Here is a 21,502-nt window from a genome sequence, read left to right as displayed (position 1 = left end):
GAATACATAGAGCAGCCTTTCAGAGAGATTGCTCCTTGCACTAATGGAGAGAAACTGCTGAAGTAATGAGACTGCTTCAGGCAGAGACCTCGTGTGAGTCATGTGAAAGCTCCAGCATTACTGACCTCTGACAAAAGAGGAATGAGCAAAGAGCAGCAGAGGAAGAAGGGGAGAATTACGAATGTATTCTCCCCCCTCACCTAGGCAATTATGGGTCAAGAGCTGTGTTCAAATGCTCGCCAGCCAAGATGCAGCTGCTATCGCTCAGAGGGAAGAGCCCGCAGCTGCCAAAGGAGTCAGCCTGTGGCCGTGGATTCTGCATTAGAGGTATTTCTTCTCCCAGCCAGTAGCATCTTTCTCAAAAAGCTAGTGCCAAAACGAGCAGCAATTAGTCTTCTGTTCTGTGGATAAAGCCGAATTTTCTGCAGTAAATTTAAACCAACAAAAACAAATTATTTCTAGAGCCTCAAAGATTTGTGGCTGTGGGTTGTTTTATTTTGTTTTAATCAGATGAGTATGTTGTTGTAAAAATGAGAAAGGTACTAATCCCAGGCTTTGAGAGTTGGGGAGGGGGGCTGTGCTGAACTCCCTTGACATGATTTGCAGTGAGTAATTTAGATCTCTGAGTTAGTAGATTTACAGTATCAAATTCCAGAAAGAGAAAGTCAGACAGTTGCAGCAGTTAGTTAGAATTTGACTTAGCCCCTTGCAATATTGAGTATTGATTTTTCAGTATCTGGTGGGCACCTGAATTTCCTTGTTTCCATGCTAGAAGAATTGAGACGTGACTGGTCAGTTAGGGTAAGGAAAGAGTGGAATAGGGAAGACATCCATCATTGTATCTGAAATGACCTTAAGTGCCAAGGATGTATTTTTAAATGGAGGCTGTTTCTTAAATAAAAGCTTTGGTGTTTTGCCAGCTGCCATCATGGGCTTTTAAGAATCTAGCTGTCAGGAAAGGTTAAGCCTTGAGGAGGTCCTCTCAGGCACCTGAAGTGAAAAGTCAGGCAAGCAAAGAGAAGGAAAATGTCATCACCTTTGGAATCTTGCCTCAAATTCACTTTCTTCCTGTATGTTCCTTTCAGCTAACCGACCTAAGAGAAGCATCACGCTCCATGACTTCACTGCATCCCAAGGGATCATATGCATCCCAGGCCCGGAAACTTAGGAGTAAAAGGCCAAGGAGCAACAGTGATTCTTTCCAAGAAAAGGACCTTGAACAAGGTTTTCCATGGGTGAGTGAGCAGCTGAGTTGATCACAGTGAATTTAGTGTAGTTTTGTCTGGGGATGTTGATCATTACTTGCAGGACAAATACTGGGCATTCCGTAAAAGCTCAGGAGGGCAATTATTGTTTAATTTCTCTGTGAAAATGTCAGAACTAATTGTCTTTCCTTTCCTCCCCTGTTCAAAGCAGAGGAAGAGTCTTCCTTTCGGAGCTGCCTCATCTTACTTGAATTTGGAAAAGCTAGGTGAAGGCACTTATGCTACAGTCTATAAGGGGATCAGCCGGTGAGTGACCACCATCTATATTTATGAATTAGAGTGCAGAAGCAAAATACTCCATTAGTTGGTCCAAGAATCCCTTTATTTAGGATATAATCAGGATGCCATGCTCTAGAGTTTCATGTTTATTGTTTAAAGAACTCTTCTGGCTCTTCCCCCCTCAAAAAAACTCTTGCCCCAAATCCTCAAGTCCTTTCAGAAATAAAGAGTAATATGGCACACACACACACACACACACACACACACACACAATCAACGTTATATTCTTTCCATGCATATCAACCCATGATACAGTTTTTGTTGTTGTGATGGTGGTGGGGTTTTTTTTTTTTTTGGTTGTTGTTGTTGTTGTTTTGCCAGCCTTATTTTCCCTAGGCAAAAATGTACTTACATAGAATATGGATTTCCTCTGATACTGGGATCTTGGTTTACTATTTCTGGGCATGAAGATGAGTTGCTATTGTCAGGAGCCATAGGAAAAGATTAAATACTGAGACATAGAAAGGCCTTAAGGGGTCATTTGTCTAGCCTAATATCATTTTACAAATAAGGAAACTGAGACACATAGGTCCTCAGACCACAGATCTGGGGCTCTTAAATCTCCATCCCCTAATTATAATAATAGACATCCTTGACTGAATATTTCATATATTTGCTTCAGTGTTCTACTCTCTCTCTATAGATACAACCTAAGTCAATTTGATTGTATTGTTTCAACAAAAAGACTACAGAATATAATTCTATCTTCCTAAGAACTAAGTAGTTTTTTGTAAGACACTCTGTGTACATATGAAATGCATAAGAGATTAAATTCCAATTGATTTATTGATAATATATTTTTCCCAAAGATGTTTTTTCCTTTAAAAAGTCTTTAAAATAAGGAAAAATTATAGTTCACATTTTGGTGAAACATTAATTAAAATGTCATATAAAATATGATATATGGGCAAATATCACATTTTTTTTAGTCCTTATGTTAGTTTTTTGAAATACAGGAGTTCCAGGAATACCTCACTTTAATTGTGTTACATAAATATAAGATAGGTTTAAATGTATTTAAGAAAAGTTTGGAATGATCATAACCACAGAATCCACAAATTGGAAAGTACTTTCAAGACCGTAGTAATTATTTGGGAACAAGTCTGAAATTTGGGAATAAATTTATTTTCATATAAGGTACTGCTGATGACTATTTGAATAAGAGTATATGACTCTCACACTGTTGCAGGATAAATGGTCAGCTCGTTGCTTTAAAAGTCATCAGTATGAACACTGAAGAAGGGGTCCCTTTCACAGCCATTCGAGAAGGTAAGGAATGCAACATACCTGTCAGAAGGACATCTATTTTGAAGTTTTTGTGGTGTCAAATTTCTATTAAGATTATCTAATGACACTGTTATTTAACATCTCATATTCAATATTTCCAAAGTGATTTTATACTTCATTCCTCTTCTCCTAAACTGCCATCAACCTTCTTGGATAAGATGTTTTGTATTTGCATTCTATTATATTGATTGTGAATAAGGAAGATAAGCTACTTAAAGATGATGTCCCTTTTAACCAACACTATTCAAATTAATAAGTATTCATTTAACACTTATTATGTGCCTAACATTGGGATAGGCTGTGTGATTTTATTTTTATGACATTAGAAAACATATGTAATAAGGAAAATTTAGTCATTCATATTTTGCTTATTGTTGTCAGCTAGCTCTGTGTGTGTGTGTGTGTGTGTGAAATTTTGTGTGTATGTACTCTACTTGGAAACACCAAAGTGAGTGACATAAATGTTCATTTTTTAATCCATCTCTAGAGCGTCATCTAATTTGCAGGGGTAGAAAGATACCTTTGTAGTTCCAATCTTTAATTGTAAGACTAGACTTCCAGCCATTCTGTCTCTCAGTGTGAGTTATATCTGCAGATAATTACATTTGCCATCTATCACTATGTATTACCCCAATAGCTTTTCTAAAGCACTTTAGGAGGAAATAATCAATATTTTCAGTTTTGTGCTTCTAGTTTCCTTCTTGCTCCCTCTGTCCTTTTGTGGAAGGTTGTTTGCCACAGAGAGAAATGATGATTCATAATTAAAAAAAAAAGCATTACCAAGATGCTATTGATGTGCTGAAAATAAATGAACAAAAATAAATGCACTTTATTTATTGATTTAACTCTTCTTAGCACTTTGTTTCCCATTTAGATAGGAAGTAAATTGATGATAGTCCTGGTGTCATTTTTAATTGGAATCCACAGAAACAAGGTTGCCATGGAATCATTACTGTCTCTATTCTTTCTACTTACCATTTCCCTTTTTATTTTAAACCCTGTGCAAAGAACATATGAGTAAAATGATATAGAAAGTGGGTTTGTAGCAGGGTAAATGTTGACCAATTTGTTCATTGGGGCACATTTGTAAGTTTCATCTGCATCATTAACATTTTCTCCATGCCTTTCTTATGTTTAGATGATCAACAAAACACTTTTTTAAGCCCACATGTATAGATTTGCTCATTTTTGAGGGGCTAATGTTCATACTACAACAGTCTATTTGCATGTGAGCCAGATCAAGCTGTCTCCAGAGCCCTTCTGGTCGGAGTCAAATTTGATGCCATTTTTCTACATTCTTTAAGAGCACCTAAAATACAATTATGTTAATGCAAACTCTTTTTTATTTTGGGTTTTGGGGCATGGGAGTGGGAACCTGTGATTACCCAGTGAGTAAGCCTCCCTATACCATGAAGATCTGAAATGAATGCACAGCTAAGTTACATGGAGCATTGAAAGGCTAAATGAATCGCTCAGTTAAAATGAATTAACCAGTTAATCAATGGTTAAGCATTAGCTTTGTGCCAGGCACTGGGCTAGTAATAATAGCTTAGCATTTAGAGTATTTAGAGACTTTTACAAAGTCTTTACAAATATTATCTCATTTAATCTTCACAAAACACTAGAAGATAGGTGTTATTATTATTTTACAAATGAGAAACTATGGCATAGGTTAAGTGACTTAGCCAGGTCTACACAGCTAGTAAATTTCTGAGGTAGGATTTGAATACAGGTCTTCCTAACTGCAGAGCCAGTCTTCTATCTACTATACTTTCATCTGCCTCTGCATTTTGTGTGCTAGATGATAGGGATGCAAACAAAAAGGTTAAACAATTCCTATCCTCAGAAGGCTTACCTTCTACCGAAGAGGGGAAAAAAAGTATGTAAATATATAGAAAGCAAATGAAGGGTAATTTTTTGAGGGAAGAGGATACTAGTGAGGGATCAGAAGAGACTTCACTTAAAAGGTGATAGTTGAGCTGAATTTTGAAGAAAACATGGGACTGAGAGTTGGAGGTAAGGTACCAGAATTGGGAAATGTCTAAGGCAAAGGCATGGAGATAGGAAATGTGTGAGAAATAACAAGCCATTTTGGCTGCACTGTAAAGTACAGAAAGGGAAGTTACATATAGAATAAGACTGGAGACATAGGTAGGGGCTAGGTTGTAAAGAACTCTAAACGTTAAATAGAGAAGGATATATATGATTCTAGAGGCAACAGGGAACCATTGTGATGTACTGAGCAAAGGAATGAGATGATCAGACTTTAGGAAACTAATAATTATTTATTAACTATGTGACAAGCACTCACAGGAATTTTGTGAAGAAGCAAACTGTCAACTTGAAAATGCTATGTAAATTTGAATAATTGTTGTTTATTTTAATGATTGTCTTTGCTTTGTATTATTTTAAAACTCATAAGCAAACTTAACACATTAAAATCTGTAGGAGTCAAATAGACCATTTAAAATACTTTATCTTTTTTTTCTTTTTAAAATTTAATTTTTATAATAAGAATAGTTAACATTTATGTGGCCCTTATGTGTGTGTGTGTGTATATATACTTGTGTGTATGTGTGTTTCCCCAACAACCCTGTGAGGCAGGTATTATTATTATTTCTGTTTTATAGATAAGAAAACTGAATTTTGAAAAGTTAGGTGACTTGTCTAACAAATAGAAAATGATTGGAATATTTTCATGTATAAAGTGGATCAAAGTCTCAGGATTGTGTGTAAAATTGCAAATTTCTTTTAAGCATAGTTTATTAATTTCCACAAAAGTCCTATTATGATCCTTCATTAAGTTATGAAGGTGACCTGACATTCTTGAAAGTTATTCCAACAGAGCATAAGCTTTGGCAGGTCCATTCCAGCTGCAAAGACTGGGAGTCGAGACCAGTGATAGATTGTCTTTTACCCACCACCATAGAAAAATATAGAGACACACATCTGCAGATTGACTGAAGGGAGGAGGCTTTTTTTTCTGCCATAACAATTCTGAAAGAACATCTATTAATAGGGATTACAGTCTTCACTGGTGGAAGAATACCATTACTGATGATATTACAGATCCTGGAAGTACTGACTATGAAGTGATCATCTGCATAATAAGCTATATTACAAAGAAGGAGTGTCATAATGAAGGGAGGCATTCCCCCTTGAAGAGATATCAGACCTCATTTAAAATTTTTGGCATTGTCCCATTTTTCCTAAAAGAGCTTTAAGGTTGTGAGATCAGACAGACAGGAGGTTAAATGAGAAGGGCTGGAAACTTAAAGTAGTACAGCTGTGGTTCATTACCTGAAATTCAGGGTCACTAGCATAAAGAGGGCAGCAGAAAATACAACATGCATTTTCTCTAGCCTGTGCAAGGCATAATTTCTAAGCAGAAAATTCAAAGAGTTATGCACCCTCTTTAAAAGCCTTAAGCAGGAATTTTCCTGAACAGCTTAGCTGTTCTTTTGCCATGGCAGCCAGAAATTTATTGAGTAGGATTTTATTCCATTTATGGGGTCTTTGTATATTGGCACAGCACACATATCATTTTATTAGATTGGTCACTTAAGTTAATATTAGTTTTCATTTGATTTTAGGGTACAATTAACACTAGGAGGAGTAATAATAGTCAATTCCCTATGCAGTATTATCTGTGCTAATGGAAAAGACTAGTGGTCCAAGTGATTCAAAACCACAGATTGTCTCAGAGCCAAATATAAATTATTTTGGTAGCAAATATGTGTTGGGTTTTTTTCTCCACAACTATATGATTTATTCTCCTAATTATTAATTTTAATATTAGCCTAAGCAAACTATATTAAATCAACTAGCATTGGGGAGAGGCGAGCCAGGCATATGCCTATCAGGGATTGCCTGATTATATCATTAGTCGACCTTTGGGGTCAGACTTTCAAGATATGTGTACTTTTAAAGATATTATTGTGATGATTAACCTTTTTTGTTTGTTCAAAGCATAATCCAAATGCAATTTGTAATGAATTGGTTCACTTGTTTTTTTGGAAAGAATCAGGAATTGGATAACTTCTAACTTATTAAATTTGTAAATACTTAACTCAAGTATTTCTCTTAGCAATGCTTTTTGAGGATGAAGAATAAGACAATAGACATATACTGGAAGTAAGCTGCAAAAAATAAGAAACATCTTAAAGAGAAGCCAACCCACCATATCACAAAAGCATTGGTTTTGATTCTATTCCATGATAACAAGAATGGGTTTAAAAATGAAAATGAAAAGCATCTTCTTTGCATTAGAGTCACAAATGATGCCCTTTGACTAAAGTTGGAAAGTTTTTGAAAAGGGAAATTAAAAGAATCAAAGTCCAATGTAACTATTGGAAAGCCAGTTGACTATTCTGAACATTTTCTTAATAAAATGTGAGGAAAATCAGTTGACTGTCTGAACATTTTATTAGTAATATGGGAGAAAAAAAAGAAAACCTTTCCTCTTCCTCCTCCCTGCCTGAAAGAGGCTAAGCTCATATCCTAGAATTTTTTCTTTTTTTTTTTTTTTTTTTTTTTTTTTGTCTAAGGCAATTGGGGTTAAATGATTTGCCCAGGGTCACACAACCAAGAAGTGTTTAGTGTTGTGTCTGAGTCTAGATTGGAACTCAGGTCCTCCTGACTTCAGAGCTGGTGCTCTGTCCACTACACCAGTTAGCTGCCTCCCTAGAAATCTTTTTTGATCTGTTATATTCCATTATTTTTCTCTGACATTCATTTTGATGCCTAGAACATCCCAACTATCATAAATGGCCACAATATTTTAAAATGGCATGAATATCAATAATCTTATTTAAAGACTCCAAAATGAGCACTTTGAAAAAAGAAAGTAGATGTCATAAATGTGCATCATCTATGCCTAGAGGGCCAGGCCTAGAGGTAGGTCATTTCTTATGGGAAAGAAACAAAGATTTTTTAAAAAATAAATTTATCTCTCAATGCCAGAAAATTCCACTCTCCTTAGAAGATAAATATTTCATAATAAATCAAGGTTCATGTTCATGTGAAAATCTCAAATCTCTGGTGACTAGTAAACACATACCTACATCTACTCTTTTTAGAGATTCAAATACTGTTCAAACTTTCACTCATGGGGAGACCACATTATTTTAAAAAATTTCACTGCTCTGTCTTGCTTCTGTGTGCCTTGGTCATTGACTTAGTATGGGGACTTGGGAGAGTGACAGTTGCATGGGAACTTGAACATTCTAACTTTAAGGATTTTTCTTCTTCATAGATGATTTGATTTTCTCAGCCCTCAGATTATTGCTTTGCAAGCCACCTTGTCTCCTATTGTGAAAGTTTATGAGTTAGTCTTGAAACCCAGAGAAACAAAAACATGTCCTTCTTGCACAGGGATCAGCCCCACATACTCCAGTCCCTCTGTGGTTCCATAAAGTAACCCAGTGCATGGACAATGCCCTTAGAGAGGGCTTGTGATTTGGGGGTTCCCATCTGTTCCTTTATGTGAATTCTCAACTGCTCATTAAGCAGCATTTATTAAGAGTCCCCTGTGTTTAGAGGACTGTTTTAGCAATGAGAAGGGAGTTGACAAAGAAACTGGAAACATGGTTTCTGCTTTTGAAATGTTCCTAATCACATGAGGGAGAGAAATGAAAAGTTAGTACCATTGCCTTCATTAGTCGCCAGTCCTTTGGATAACTAGTTCTAGCTCCAGAAAGATAGGTAATGATTATGTGGGGTTACTAAAGTAATTGAAGTGATCCAGTTCATTTCTGGGAAGGTTTTGTACAGGCAGTGAATTTTGAATAGTGTTTTCAAGGCAAGAAGTGAATTTGATGAAGGGGAAAAAAAGAAGTCCCCATATGTGCCATTCTCCTTCTAGTTCAGCCCCAAGGCTTTACCCAAGCTGTATCCTGTAATGCACTCCTTCCTTACTTCTGCTCTTAGGGATCGCTATTCTTCAAAACTCATCCCAAATCCTGTATCTCACTTTTTTTCCTGCTCCCTATCTGTTGTTGCTGCTTTCCCTTTTCTTCCCCAGTGACTTAGTATTTGCTTGGTAAATACCTTGTATTTTTTATGGTTTTTACAGTGGATATGTTTCTTTGATAGAATACAAGCTCTTTGAGGGCAAAGACTATTTCAATTTTGATCTCCCCATTAATTTTGTATTCCCAAGACCCACCATGGTGCTGTCACAAATTGTGAGATTAATATGTGCTCACTGATTGACTTATTTCCTGTAAGGTCCTAAGTTTTACAGGGCCCAAGGCTTGACTCCTCTTATATTATAAAACTAGTCTACTGAAAAATTGGGTTGCAGTGAGTCCCTTGTGAAGAAAACAAATACAACAAAAAATTTACTCTTAAATTGGTGTGTTGAATAGTTGACTAGAAGGGGGAAATACCTTGGAAGAAATAGGTCATAAGGGGATCTAACTGTCACAAAAGTTTCTGATTTGTAGAAGACATATTGAAGGGGCACATGAGCAAATAATATTTTTCTCTCTGATCTAATCCAGGCCCTATAGCATCTGGCATTAAAAGAAAATTTTAGGTTCAATAAGATGCTAAATTCTAGCTTGCCTCTCCAAATTTGTCTTTAACTATAATAGTTTAATATTTTATATAGTATTTGATAGTTGTGAAAATGCTTTATATACTGTGAGGTAATGGGTATCTCTGGCTTCTGGGTGCTCAGGTCTGAAACCAACTAGTACTCATATGCACTTAGGGAAGGGAGATGTCCTCTTAGAGATTCAACATTTGATATGTCATAACATTTGATGTCTTCTAGATGCAGATACATTGTTGGGGGTGGAATGGGGAGAAATGCAATAGCATGGGCACAAAAAGGACACATATCACCTCAGAGACAAATACATAACTCCCTTGATGCTATTCCCAAAAGGAGGACACTGAAGAGAATACTAATGTCACACAAGGGGCACATCCACAGACTTCATTTAGCTTTTTCTTCACTCCATCCTCACACAGCTCTCTCTAAACCACAGATTACCTTGATCTGTCTCATAAGAATATACTAACATCATTTCCTTAAATATCCTGGATCTATCCACTCTGAATGGAATTCCTGAGACAATTTTATGGCTTCACTCTAGTTATAAACACTAAACTCAGGATAGTTGAAAATTCTCAGGGCAGTCACCCACAGATGATGGATAAATCTACTGTTTTTTCTACTGCCCATGATCCCATTGCACTTCTCTCTCCTACTAGGCGAATGAATGTTATGTTCACTTAATGGAAGAAGAAACTGATGATCATGGGGCTGAAATGATTTGCCCAGTCACATAATGAGTATGTGATCAATTCAGAACTGAAATACTTGGTCTTCCCATTCCAAGTTCAATGTTTATTTCATCATACTATAAAGTTTTTAGGGAACTTCCTTAACACTAATGAATATTTCCTAGTAAACTTGGAAAGAATTTCACATATGCTTCTTTTTGGGGGGAGTGTTACAATCTTAAACATTTCAACTTTGGTCATCTTGTAGCAATCTTCTCTTAATTCATCTCATAAATATATTAACTATTGGATATTAATTGTTACTGAAAATATGTAAGCTCTTTTTGGGAAAGGCAATTGAGCTTAGTCATTTAGCTAGGAAGTGTTGTGTCTGAATAAAAAGCATTTATTAAATGCTTATGATGAGCCAATCACTGAGCCAAGTGCTGAGATACAGAGTAGATGAAAAAATAGTACCTGTCCTCAAGTAAATTACATTCTAATAAAATAGATTTATTCTACTAGAACTATCTCAATAGGTTTTTACAAAGCTTTATTCACAGAGATCCCTGAATCTTTTTTCTTCATTCATTCATTCATTCCTTCATTTACAAACAAGAGTATAGTAAATTCTTATAATAAAAAATATTTTAGGAACCCTTGCCATCAATGAACTTACTTTCTATTTGAGAATATAAGATATAAACAAGTGAGAAGTTAAAGAGATATTACAAAGTATTACAAATTGCAGTTATATACTTAGTGGGATAGGCAAAAAAGTATAAATTTAGAGGAGACAAGAGAATTCATTGCAATCTGCATGTGTAGGAAAGGCTTAATGGAGTAGGTCAGATTAGAACTTTGAGGAATGAATAGAATTTGGATAAAGTGAATAAGGGACTACAGAGTGGGTGAAATAGGATAACAAATGCTCAGAAATAGGAGTTTTGTGGCTATTTTGAGAAAACAGTATATTCCACATACACAGTAAATGTTTAATCTGAATTGAGTGGGGCTGAAATTCCTTCCTTCTCACTTTCTTTCTTTCTTTCTTACTTTCTTTCTGGATTTGTAACCCTAGTACTTAGCACTGTGCCTGGCACATAAGAAGCAATTAATAAATACTGCCTGATTTAATTGATCCTATAACCAAAAGCCAGATTAGAAAGGGAAGTTTGGGAGCAAGGACATCATTTGGGAGATATAATAATTCAGCTGAGGCACAGAGACCAGAAAGATAATGGGCAAAAGAAATGGAGATAAAAGAAGGGATCTGAGAGACATGAAAAAAGTGCATCAACTTGAATAAGTAGAATGCTTTTAAAAAAATCTCAGAATTGTCTCTTCCTCTCCTCCTTAGCCACCTCTCCCATTCTTCCTATAGCCCCTCAAATATATCCTTAGCTATTTCTTTAATCATTCTACAGATTCCCAGCGATTTCCTCTTCTCTTTTCCCTCTCTGTCTTTCTTATGTTCTTATTTTTCTGGATACTATTCTTCCTGCTATGAAACCCTTATTTTCCTACACAGCCTCTAACCTGTTATATAATCTTTGCCTTCTCACACAGGGAATGCCAGTGGAGAGGTGATGGATATGATGGTAATTAATGAGTGAGCAAGCTGAGGGGAATCCTTCACTCTGTAAAGTCTTCACCCAATGAGAAGTTTCTGGAAAGGGGAAAATGGGGAGTTTGGGGGAAATATCAAAGAATCCAAACAGGGACCAATAAGGTGCTCCCAAAAGTCATTCTTCTCATCCTTCCTTCCTAGTCTCCATCCCAGGTTGAAGAACTTCAATTTTAAAAAATCATTTTAGGTTCCTTATTTGTCTCTGCTAATAATATTTTACATATTTATAATACTGTACATAATTATTATAAATATCTTTATTTATAGCCAACGTTGAAGCAACCAAATATTATTGTAAAGTGACCAAAAAAGTTTGAGATGTCTTGGAAGAGAAATAATTACTCCTCTGCCACTTCAAATGTCAAAGTAGAGGCTGAATGCATCTCCTACTTTTCCTAGACTGATTAATTTTTTTTTACTTTTATTCATAAAGCTGGTTTTGATTATGTAACCAGATTCAGTGGCTGAGCATTAATTTTATATAAAGAGAAACAGACAATTAATTGATGCAAGGATGGGACAAAATGGGGAAGAGGTATATAGTTCATTGACTATAGTGTTTGGCAGTGGTTGTTTTGACCGCAGGAGCAGAAAAAAATTTCTGCTTCGATTCTTTCCTTTCACGTTAAGGAGGAAAAGAGATTTTGAAGGAATTGCTCATCAGCTCTGATGAGTTCAATTATTATTTTTAAACAGATACTTCCCAGATTTATATCTGATTGAACTCGTCAAAGCTGATGAGGTCACATAGTGAAAGAAAATAGAGAGAAAAGAGAAGAGGAATTAGAACAGAATCAAGCATGTGTGAAAGAGATAACTATATGTTATTTGTTTCTGTCCTTTTTAATGCTGGTCCTTTATGTCTTTCCACCTGCAACAGACTTATCTTGATCCATTGCCTATCTTCCTGGCTTGAGTAGCTTCTGCTTACTTAATGAGTGAAGTTAGGATGACTGGTCTCTGAAGTCTAGGAATGATTGTAGATGAAGAAATATAGACTATAGAGCAACAGAGAAAGGGAAATTTTAAGTATTAAAAACTCTGATATATACTTTTAGCATCTGGGATTTTTTTCATGTGGGACTTAGACTTTTCCACTGGATAATAAAGATTATAAAAGGAGTTAAGACTAAAAATATGATTCAAGAAAAATTTTGTTTCCAAGCACTTTTAAAGTCCATGACTAGAGTAGCTGCTTTTTAAAGAGTCATTAAAACCCTTCTGATTTGACCTTGAGGAGCATAGTAAAAAAAAAAAATCCTATATTTAAAGACCAACAACAGTTAAAAACTGGAAGCAGAGAGGCTTCAAAGTGCTTTGTTCATGGAGTCGTGTCTTTTGATGGCAGGTGAAGACTACTTGTCCAGTGGAATAGAATATGGAAGAGAGTATATGTGTTTACCAGCTTATGTGCAGAGTAACATTCAGGAGAAATTACATATCCAGAATCCAGGTGATCAATAACCAGTAGGGGCTACTTATCCAACAGAATAGTATCCAATGGCAGAACTGTATACAGTAGAATAGGATCTAGTAAAGACCAATGAGGAGTAATCCTGGTGGAATTACCTGGTGTACTCCATGATGATATTATTAGAAGACATTAGTAGTTATCTAGAATCAGAGATCAGAATTGCCTTTCCAAATTAGTGTCTTATTGTATAATCTGGACTCAAATGTCCTTCCTCTTAGTATATGTTTCTCCATGTAAGTTTCCTATGGATATCTACTCTTCCTATCTACTCTTCCTATTAATGGTACAAATATTCATATGATGTCACATTAAATATTTCATTTGAAATATTTAAAGGGAAATGTTTTATTGCTAGTTTTCTTACTATGCCATTTTATGAAATGCCTTTGTTTGAAACTAATTATGCCCTTTGACTAGCTATTAAAAGTGAACCTAGATAGGGGCTCATGACATGATTTTGAGTGAATGTAATCCAAGAAATATCTATATAAGCATTTTTTAAGAAATCACATTACTAAGTTTAGGGTAGTGTTCCTAAGCTATAAAATGTTGAGTTTTTTCAAATAATTATATACTGACTTTTATATTGCTATATTATTTTGCTTTGTAAATATTAAAACTTATACATGTGGAACTACTTGTTTCCTCAACTATATTGTAAGCTCTTTTGTATCATAAACCTTTCAGAACTCATTCTAAGAGTCTGTGTGAGTGAGTATAATGGGTATCATTTCTGAAAGGGACTTTTAAAAAACACCCACTATTGTGAAGAAGATAGAAGTAGGAAGAAAGAAGAACATCTGCTAGGGTAGAGTTGAAACCCATCCTACCAGGAAGTTATTTACAATAATTAATATTTTTTCCTACTGCTTTCCCAGACTTAAGACTTTCACTCAGTTATATTCTGGCTGTGTTCTAAGACATTTCATTCTCTGTCAATCAATCAATCAAACATTTATTAAGTGTTGAATAGGTGCCAGGCACTGTGCTCGGTGCTGGAAATAAAAAAAAAATGAAAATAGTCTCTGTCATCCAGGAGCTTATAGTCTAGCTAAGGAAGATAATATGTACATATAGATTCATAAACGAAGTAGGTAGGTGATTTGGGGGAAAGAACTAACAGCTATGGTGAAGATCAGACAAGTTTTCATAAAGAAGAGCTTATTTCTTATTTTTTTTTCTTCCTCCTCCTTCTTCTTCTATTGGAATTAAGTGACTTGCCCAGGGTCACACAGCTAGGAAGTATTAAGTGTCTGTTTAAATCTAGATTTGAACTCAGGTCTTTCCAACTTCTGGCCTGGTACTCTATGCACTGTGTCATCTAACTGCCACAAGGAGCTTCTTTTCTTTTTTTGCTGAGGCAATCGGGGTTAAGTGACTTGCCCAGGGTCACTCAGCTAGGAAGTGTTAAGTACCTGAGACCACATTTGAACTCAGGCCTTCCTGACTTCAGGGCTGGTGCTCTATCCACTGTGCCACCTAGCTGCCCCTTGACTCTGCATTTCTTAGGGATGAATAGGTGGAGACACGTGGATCTCCTTTCTCTTCACAAATAATTGTCTGTTGGTACAACATTCCTTTCAAGAAACCTATTCCATAGAAAGGCATTTTACTCCATGTTAAAAAAAAAAATGCTCCATTCCTTGCTCTGATCTCTCCTGTCCTCCAGTTGTACCATAACTTGAAAATCCTTTAAAAAAAAAAAAAAAAAGAAAAAGAAAAGAAAAGAAAAAAAGAAATCTGTGCAAATTGTAGATTTCAGTCCTTAACCTGAAATTCATGGACCCTGTGAAAGATTTTATTTGTGAAACTGAATGAGGGAAAAAATATATCTATATTTCAAGATAATTGGCTTTCTTCATAATTATATGTGTTTTGTTTCATGTACTGAAAAAGATCATTCTGAGAAGGGCTCCATAGATTTTACAGGACTGCCAGAAAAGTCCATGCCACAAAAAGGGTTAAAAAATCCTGTTCTAGAGTCTGCAGAAACTAAGTAATTCTTCATTTTACCCCTGCCTCAGTTGGTAAACTTGGGATTGTCACTTTACCCTTTTGTTTCTATGACAGGGATGATCACGTTCCCAATGGAAAAAATTTACAAAGCTCTTTGAATACTAGAATGAAATTGATTGGATAGATGGAAGCACATAATTATTTGAACCCAATGCAACCAAGGCAGCCTCTAAGAAAAGCAAACTTTTATTGATTTATCCTGCACAAAATAATGATACAGTCCTTTGGTATGATAAGCACCATTTTCCAGGAAAAGGGACTTTCTCAGACAGCTAGAAGAGATAGTGGGAGATAACAAACTGAATCTATTATAGAAAATGTCAAAGTATTAACTTTATTATCAATGGATTGATTTTATTTTTTAATTTCTTTAGCCTCCCTCCTGAAGGGTTTGAAGCATGCCAATATTGTGCTCCTGCATGACATTATCCACACCAAAGAGACCCTGACTTTTGTTTTTGAATACATGGTGAGTTGCTCTAGCATTTTACAAAGCACAAGGAAAAGGCCTGGTGCTTGTATAATGAATCTGTTAATATTTTATGGCATTATAAAACTTTTATTACAATGTGGAAGGTATTATGGAAAATTTCATTACTATGATTAGCAGTGCCTGATTGCTTTCATTCCCACTCTCCTTTTACTTTTTATCCTCTACTTCTTCAGCCCTCTTTCCCCTTTCTTTCAATAAGTGCTTAAGTCTCATTTGCTGGGGAACACTTAAGATGTTTTAACATGATTATGTCTTTTTACCACTTTACTTCCTTAATAAGAACATGGTAGAAATACTCTAATGATTCTAGAGACCTAGAATCCACAAAAAGACAGAGTGAAACAAATTTCTAGCATAATATAACTTAGAAGGACTTCAGAAAAGGTCAATCTCATTTGGATAAAAGAGGATTGCAGCCCAATGCAGATGGGATCCAAGCAAGCCAGCAGGAGTCTCTTCACTATAGCACAAAGGAGTAGCCAAGGCTCCTCAGTCCTGGCTTAGTAGGCTAGTGGCATGGCAAGCCAGCTTTGAGGCCTCCCTGTCTATCTCAGAAAGCAAACTGCCAGCCCTAGAACCCTAGCCCAACAGGCACAACTGAACTAGCCACTCCAATGCAATGTGTAAACTGTGAGCTCCAGAAGCCCTGGCACAGAAAGCCAATGACCAAATTCCAGCCCTCCAGCAAAAGAAGCTTGAGATAATTGTTACTGTTTCCTGGGAAGAGTTCAACTTGAAAAGTCACAAAATAGGATATAAATAAGCAAAAAACAGAAAAGAGCCCTGACCATAGAAAGCTACTATGGTGCCAGGAAAGATCAAAACACAAATTCAGTAGAAGACAACAATGTTAAAATGCCTACATGTGAAGTCTCAGAGGAGAATATGAATTGGTCTCAAGCCACAAAGCATTTTTGGAAAAGTTTAAAAAGGATTTTTAAAATCAAGTAAGAGAGATAGAAGAAAACTCGGAAAAGCAAATGAGAATTGTACAAGAGAGAGTCAATAGCTTAGAAAAAGGACCAAAAAATTGACTGAAGAAAACAATTTCTTAAAAAAAATAAAGTTGACTGTGGTTGGCCGTAAGTTGGAGAATGGCTGAATAAGTTATGGTAAATGAATGTAATGGAATATTATTGTTCTAAAAGAAACAATCAGTAGGTTGATTTCACAAAGGCCTGGAGAGACTTATATGAACTGATACTAAGTGAAATGAGCAGAACTAGGAGATCATTGTACACAGCAACAGCAATATTATACAACAATCAATTCTGATGGATGTGACTCTTTCCAACAATGAGATGATTCAGGCCAGTTCCAATGATTTTGTGATGAAGAGAGCCATCTACACCCAAAGAGAGGACTGGAACTGAATGTGGTCCACAACATAGCATTTTCACTCTTTGTTGTTGTTTGCTTGCATTTTGTTTTCTTTCCCATTTTTTTCCTGTTTGATCTGATTTTTCTTGTGCAGCAAGATAATTGTATAAATATTTTTACATATATTGAATTTAACATATATTTCAACATGTATAACATATATCAGATTACTTCACATCTGGGGGGGGTGAAGGAAAGGGGTGAAAAATTTGGAGCACAAGGTTTTGCAAGGGTCAATGTTGAAAAATTATCCTTACATATGTTTTGAAAAAAAAAAAGTTTTATTTTAATAAAAAAAGAACCTTGTTTTAAAAAAATACAATTGACCGAATGCAACAAAAAAATCCACTGAAGGAATTAACATCTTTAAAAAGCAGACTCGACCAAATGGATTGTAGGTGTTGTTTATTCTTCATTCTAGAAGAGGACCATGACATCAGGGAGGTGATGCCATCACATGCAAATGAATTGGATTTAAGTGAAGGAATATTGCCAAAGGTGCCTCACTTTCCCCTCTAGAGCTATTTGGGAATCTGTGGCCACATATAGATCAGTATAACTGGATGCAATGGGAGACCTTAACCTTTTTAAGCTAAAGTCTTCAATAGGTCTCAGTTTGACTGAAGCTGCATCCATTCAATGATTAAGACTAGGTAGCAACCGAGGCAAAGAATCTCTTCTTTCTTTTTTTTTTTTTTTTCCAAAAAAATGTAAGCTAGGTGTCACAGATAGAGTGCTGGGCCAAATGGAAAAGGAGGTACAAAAGCTAACTGAAGAAATTAATTCCTATAAAAATTTGAATTGGGCAAATAGAAGCTAACGACTATGAGACATCAAGAATCAGTCAAATATGAACAGATTGATTTCAGAAAAGCCTGGAAAGACTTACATAAGCTGATGCTAAGTGAAATAAGTAGAACCAGCAATAAGAAGATTATGTGACGATCAACTGTGATGTACCTGGCTCTTTTCAACAATGAGATGATTCAACACAATTCCAATAGACTTGTAATGGAAAGAGCCATCCAGAGAGAACTATGGAGATTGAATGTAGATCAAAACATAGCATTTTCATCTTTGTTACTGTTGTTATTGTTTGTTTACTTGTTTTTTTCCTTTTGATCTGATTTTTCTTTCTTTTTTTTTTGTCTTCCTTTATTTTCTTTTTCTTTTTTTTTTATTATAGCTTTTTATTGCCAGAATATATGCATGGGTAATTTTTCAACATTGTCCCTTGCAGTCACTGCTGTTCCAACTTTTCCCTTCCTTCCATCTACCCCCCCTCCCCTAGATGGCAGGCAGTCTCATAGTTAAACATATTAAAGTATATCTTAAATATAATGTATGTGTACATATTTATACAGTTCTCTTGTTGCACAAGAAAAATTGGGTTTAGAAAGGTAAAAATAACCTGGGAAGAAAAACAAAAATGCAAGCAGTCCACAATCATTTCCCAGTGTTCTTTCTCTGGGTGTAGCTGGTTCTGTTCATCACTGATCAATTGGAACTGAATTGGATATTCTCATTGCCAAAGAGATCCTCTTCCATCAGAACTGATCATCATACAGTATTGTTGTTGAAGTGTATAACAATCTCCTAGTTCTGCTCATTTCACTCAGCATCAGTTCATGTAAGTTTCTCCAATACTTTTCTCTTTCCTTTCACCCTATCCCTTCTTACCAGCATTTTGCTTTCTGATCACTGCCTCCCTCAATCTGTCCTCCCCCCTAATTTTTATTTTCCACTCCCCTCCCTTCTATTTTGCCTTTTTCTTTCCCCTTTCCTCTCTTATTTCTTTATAGGATAAGATAAATTTCATACTTAATTTAGTCTTTATATTATTCCTTCTTTGAGCCAAATCCAATGAAAGTAAGGTTCAAATAATGCTCACCCCTTCCCTTTTTTCCCTCTACTGTAATAGTTTTTTTTTTTAAACATGTAAAGGTCCTCTTTTTCATTGAATATCCATCTTTTCTCCTAAAAGATTACACTCAATTTTGCTAGGTAGTTGATTTTTAGTTATAATCCAAGCTTCTTTGCCTTCTGGAATGTCATATACGAAGCCCTCTGATATTTTAATGTAAACACTATTAAGTTCTTTGTACTCCTGACTGTAGCTCCTTGATATTTGAACTATTTTGCTCCCTTCCCCTTCCTCATGATAGCAAGCAATCCAATATAAGTTAAACATATAATTTTTCTAAATACATTTTCATATTCATCATGCTCTACAAGAAAAATCAGATGAAAAGGAAAAAAAAACAAGTAAAAAAACAATAACAACAATAACAAAGGTGGAAATACTATATTTTGATCTACATCAATCTCCATATTCATCATGCTGCACAAGAAAAATCAATCAGTTATGGAATATTATTGTTCTGTAAGAAATGACCAGTAGGATGAAATGGATGAATATGTTCAAAAATATAAATTGCCCAGATTAGCAGAGGAGGAAATAAAATACTCTATCCTATTTTAGAAAAAGAAAATGAACAAATCATCAATTAACTCCCTAAGAAAGAATCTCCAAGGCCAGATACATTTACAAGTGAATTCTACCAAACATTTAAAGAATAATTAATTTCAATTTGGAAAAATAAGTGAAGAAGAAATCCCACCAAATTCCTTTTATATTACAAATATGGTGTTGATACTTAAACCAGGAAGAACCAAAACAGAAAGAAAATTATGAACCAATTTCCCTAATGAATATTTATTCAAAATTTCAAATAAAATATCAGCAGAGAGATTACAGAAATTTATTAAAAGGATAATGCATTATTGCAAAGTGGGATTTTTTAAAATCAGGAATACAAAGCTGATTCAAAAGAAAACTGTCAACATAATTGACCAGATCTATAATAAAACTTGCAGAAATCATATAATTCCATCATAGATACAGAAAACACTTCTGCCAAAATGCAGCACCCATACTATTAAATACATTGAAGATCTAGGAATAAATTAAAGTTTCTTTAAAATGATATGTTATTGCATATCTATCTAAAATCATTAGCAAGCATTATAATAGGGATAAGCTAGAAGAGTCCTCAATAAGATCAGGGATGAAATAAGGATGCCTATCATCATTACTATTATTCAATATTATATTAGTAATGTTAGCTTTAGCAATAAAAAAAGAAAAAGAAATTGAAGGAATAAGAATAGGCAATGAGAAAATGAAGCTATTACCCTTTGCAGATGATATGATGGCACACTTAGAGAATCTTAAAGCATCAACTAAAAAAATACTTGAAATAATTAATAACTTTAGTAAAATTGTGGGATATAAAATAAAACCACATAAATCATCAGCATTTCTACATATTAACAATACAGTCTAAAAACAAGAGAGAGAGAAATTTCATTTAAAATAAGTTTAGATGGGGCAGCTAGGTGGTGCAGTGAATAGAGCACCAGCCTTTAATTCAGGAGGACCTGAGTTCAAATCTGGTCTCAGACACTTAACACTTCCTAGCTGTGTGACCCTGGGCAAGTCACTTAATCCCAGCCTCAAAAATAAAATAAAATAAAATAAGTGTAGATAATATGCAATATTTGGGAATCTATCTGCCAGGATAAACCTAGGAACTATAAGAACACAATTACAAAACACTTTTCACACAAAATCATATCTAAACAACCAGGAAAATATCAATTCTTTTTGAGTAGGACAAGATAATATAATAAAAATGGCAATTCTACCTAAATTAGTTTGCTTATTCAGTGCCATACCAATAAAATTGTTTAAAATTATTTTATATAACTAGAAAAAATAATAGCAAAATTCATCTGGAAGAATAAAAGGTCAAGTATATTAAGGAAATTAATGGAAAAATGCAAATGAAGGTAACCTACTATGCTAGATATAAAACTATATTATAAAGCAGCAATCTTCAAAACTGTTTGATTATGGCTAAGAAATAGAGTAATAGATCAGTGGAACAGGTTAGATACATAATTCATAATAGTAAATTACTATATTAATCTGTTTGATAAACCCCAAAACTCCAATGTATGGAGTTAAGAACTTGCTATTTGACAAAAACTTCTGGGAAAACTGAAAAATAGTATGGCAGAAACTAAACATAGACCAGCATTTCACATATCATACCAAGACAAGGTCAAAATGACATTATTTAGAAATAGAGTATGATAGCATAAACAAATTAGAAAAACAAGAAATAGTTTGCCTGCCAGAACTATGGAGAAGGGAAGAATTTATGATCAAACATGAGATAGAGAACATTATGAAATGCAAAATGGATAATTTTGATTACTTAAATTTTAAAAGTTTTTGTGCAAACAAAACCAAGGTCACCAAAGTTAGAAAGAAAGCAGAAAGCTGGGAAACAATTTTTATAGTCAGTGTTTTTGATAAAAGGCCTAATTTCTCAAATATATAGAGCATTTAGTCAAATTTATAAGAATGCAAATAATTT

At 34.9% G+C, this 21,502-nt stretch overlaps 1 protein-coding gene across 1 annotated transcript in view; it reads left to right on the top strand.

Annotated features, from left to right (window-relative positions):
* The first annotated feature begins 210 nt into the window (after positions 1 to 210).
* Positions 211 to 21,502, top strand: part of CDK15 (cyclin dependent kinase 15) — a 99,917-nt gene continuing 78,625 nt past the window's right edge. The window contains exons 1-5 of the mRNA XM_074299044.1: positions 211 to 327; positions 1,086 to 1,235; positions 1,417 to 1,511; positions 2,734 to 2,813; positions 15,559 to 15,653. Of these exons, the coding sequence (XP_074155145.1) occupies positions 211 to 327; positions 1,086 to 1,235; positions 1,417 to 1,511; positions 2,734 to 2,813; positions 15,559 to 15,653 (537 nt within the window). The remainder of the gene's footprint in view (positions 328 to 1,085; positions 1,236 to 1,416; positions 1,512 to 2,733; positions 2,814 to 15,558; positions 15,654 to 21,502) is intronic.

This window comes from Sminthopsis crassicaudata, chromosome 3 (genome assembly GCF_048593235.1).
Source record: "Sminthopsis crassicaudata isolate SCR6 chromosome 3, ASM4859323v1, whole genome shotgun sequence".
Classification (NCBI taxonomy): Eukaryota; Metazoa; Chordata; class Mammalia; order Dasyuromorphia; family Dasyuridae; genus Sminthopsis; species Sminthopsis crassicaudata.
The sequence above is the reverse complement of the archived record's forward strand: the minus strand, read 5'-3'. Positions and strand labels throughout refer to the sequence as shown.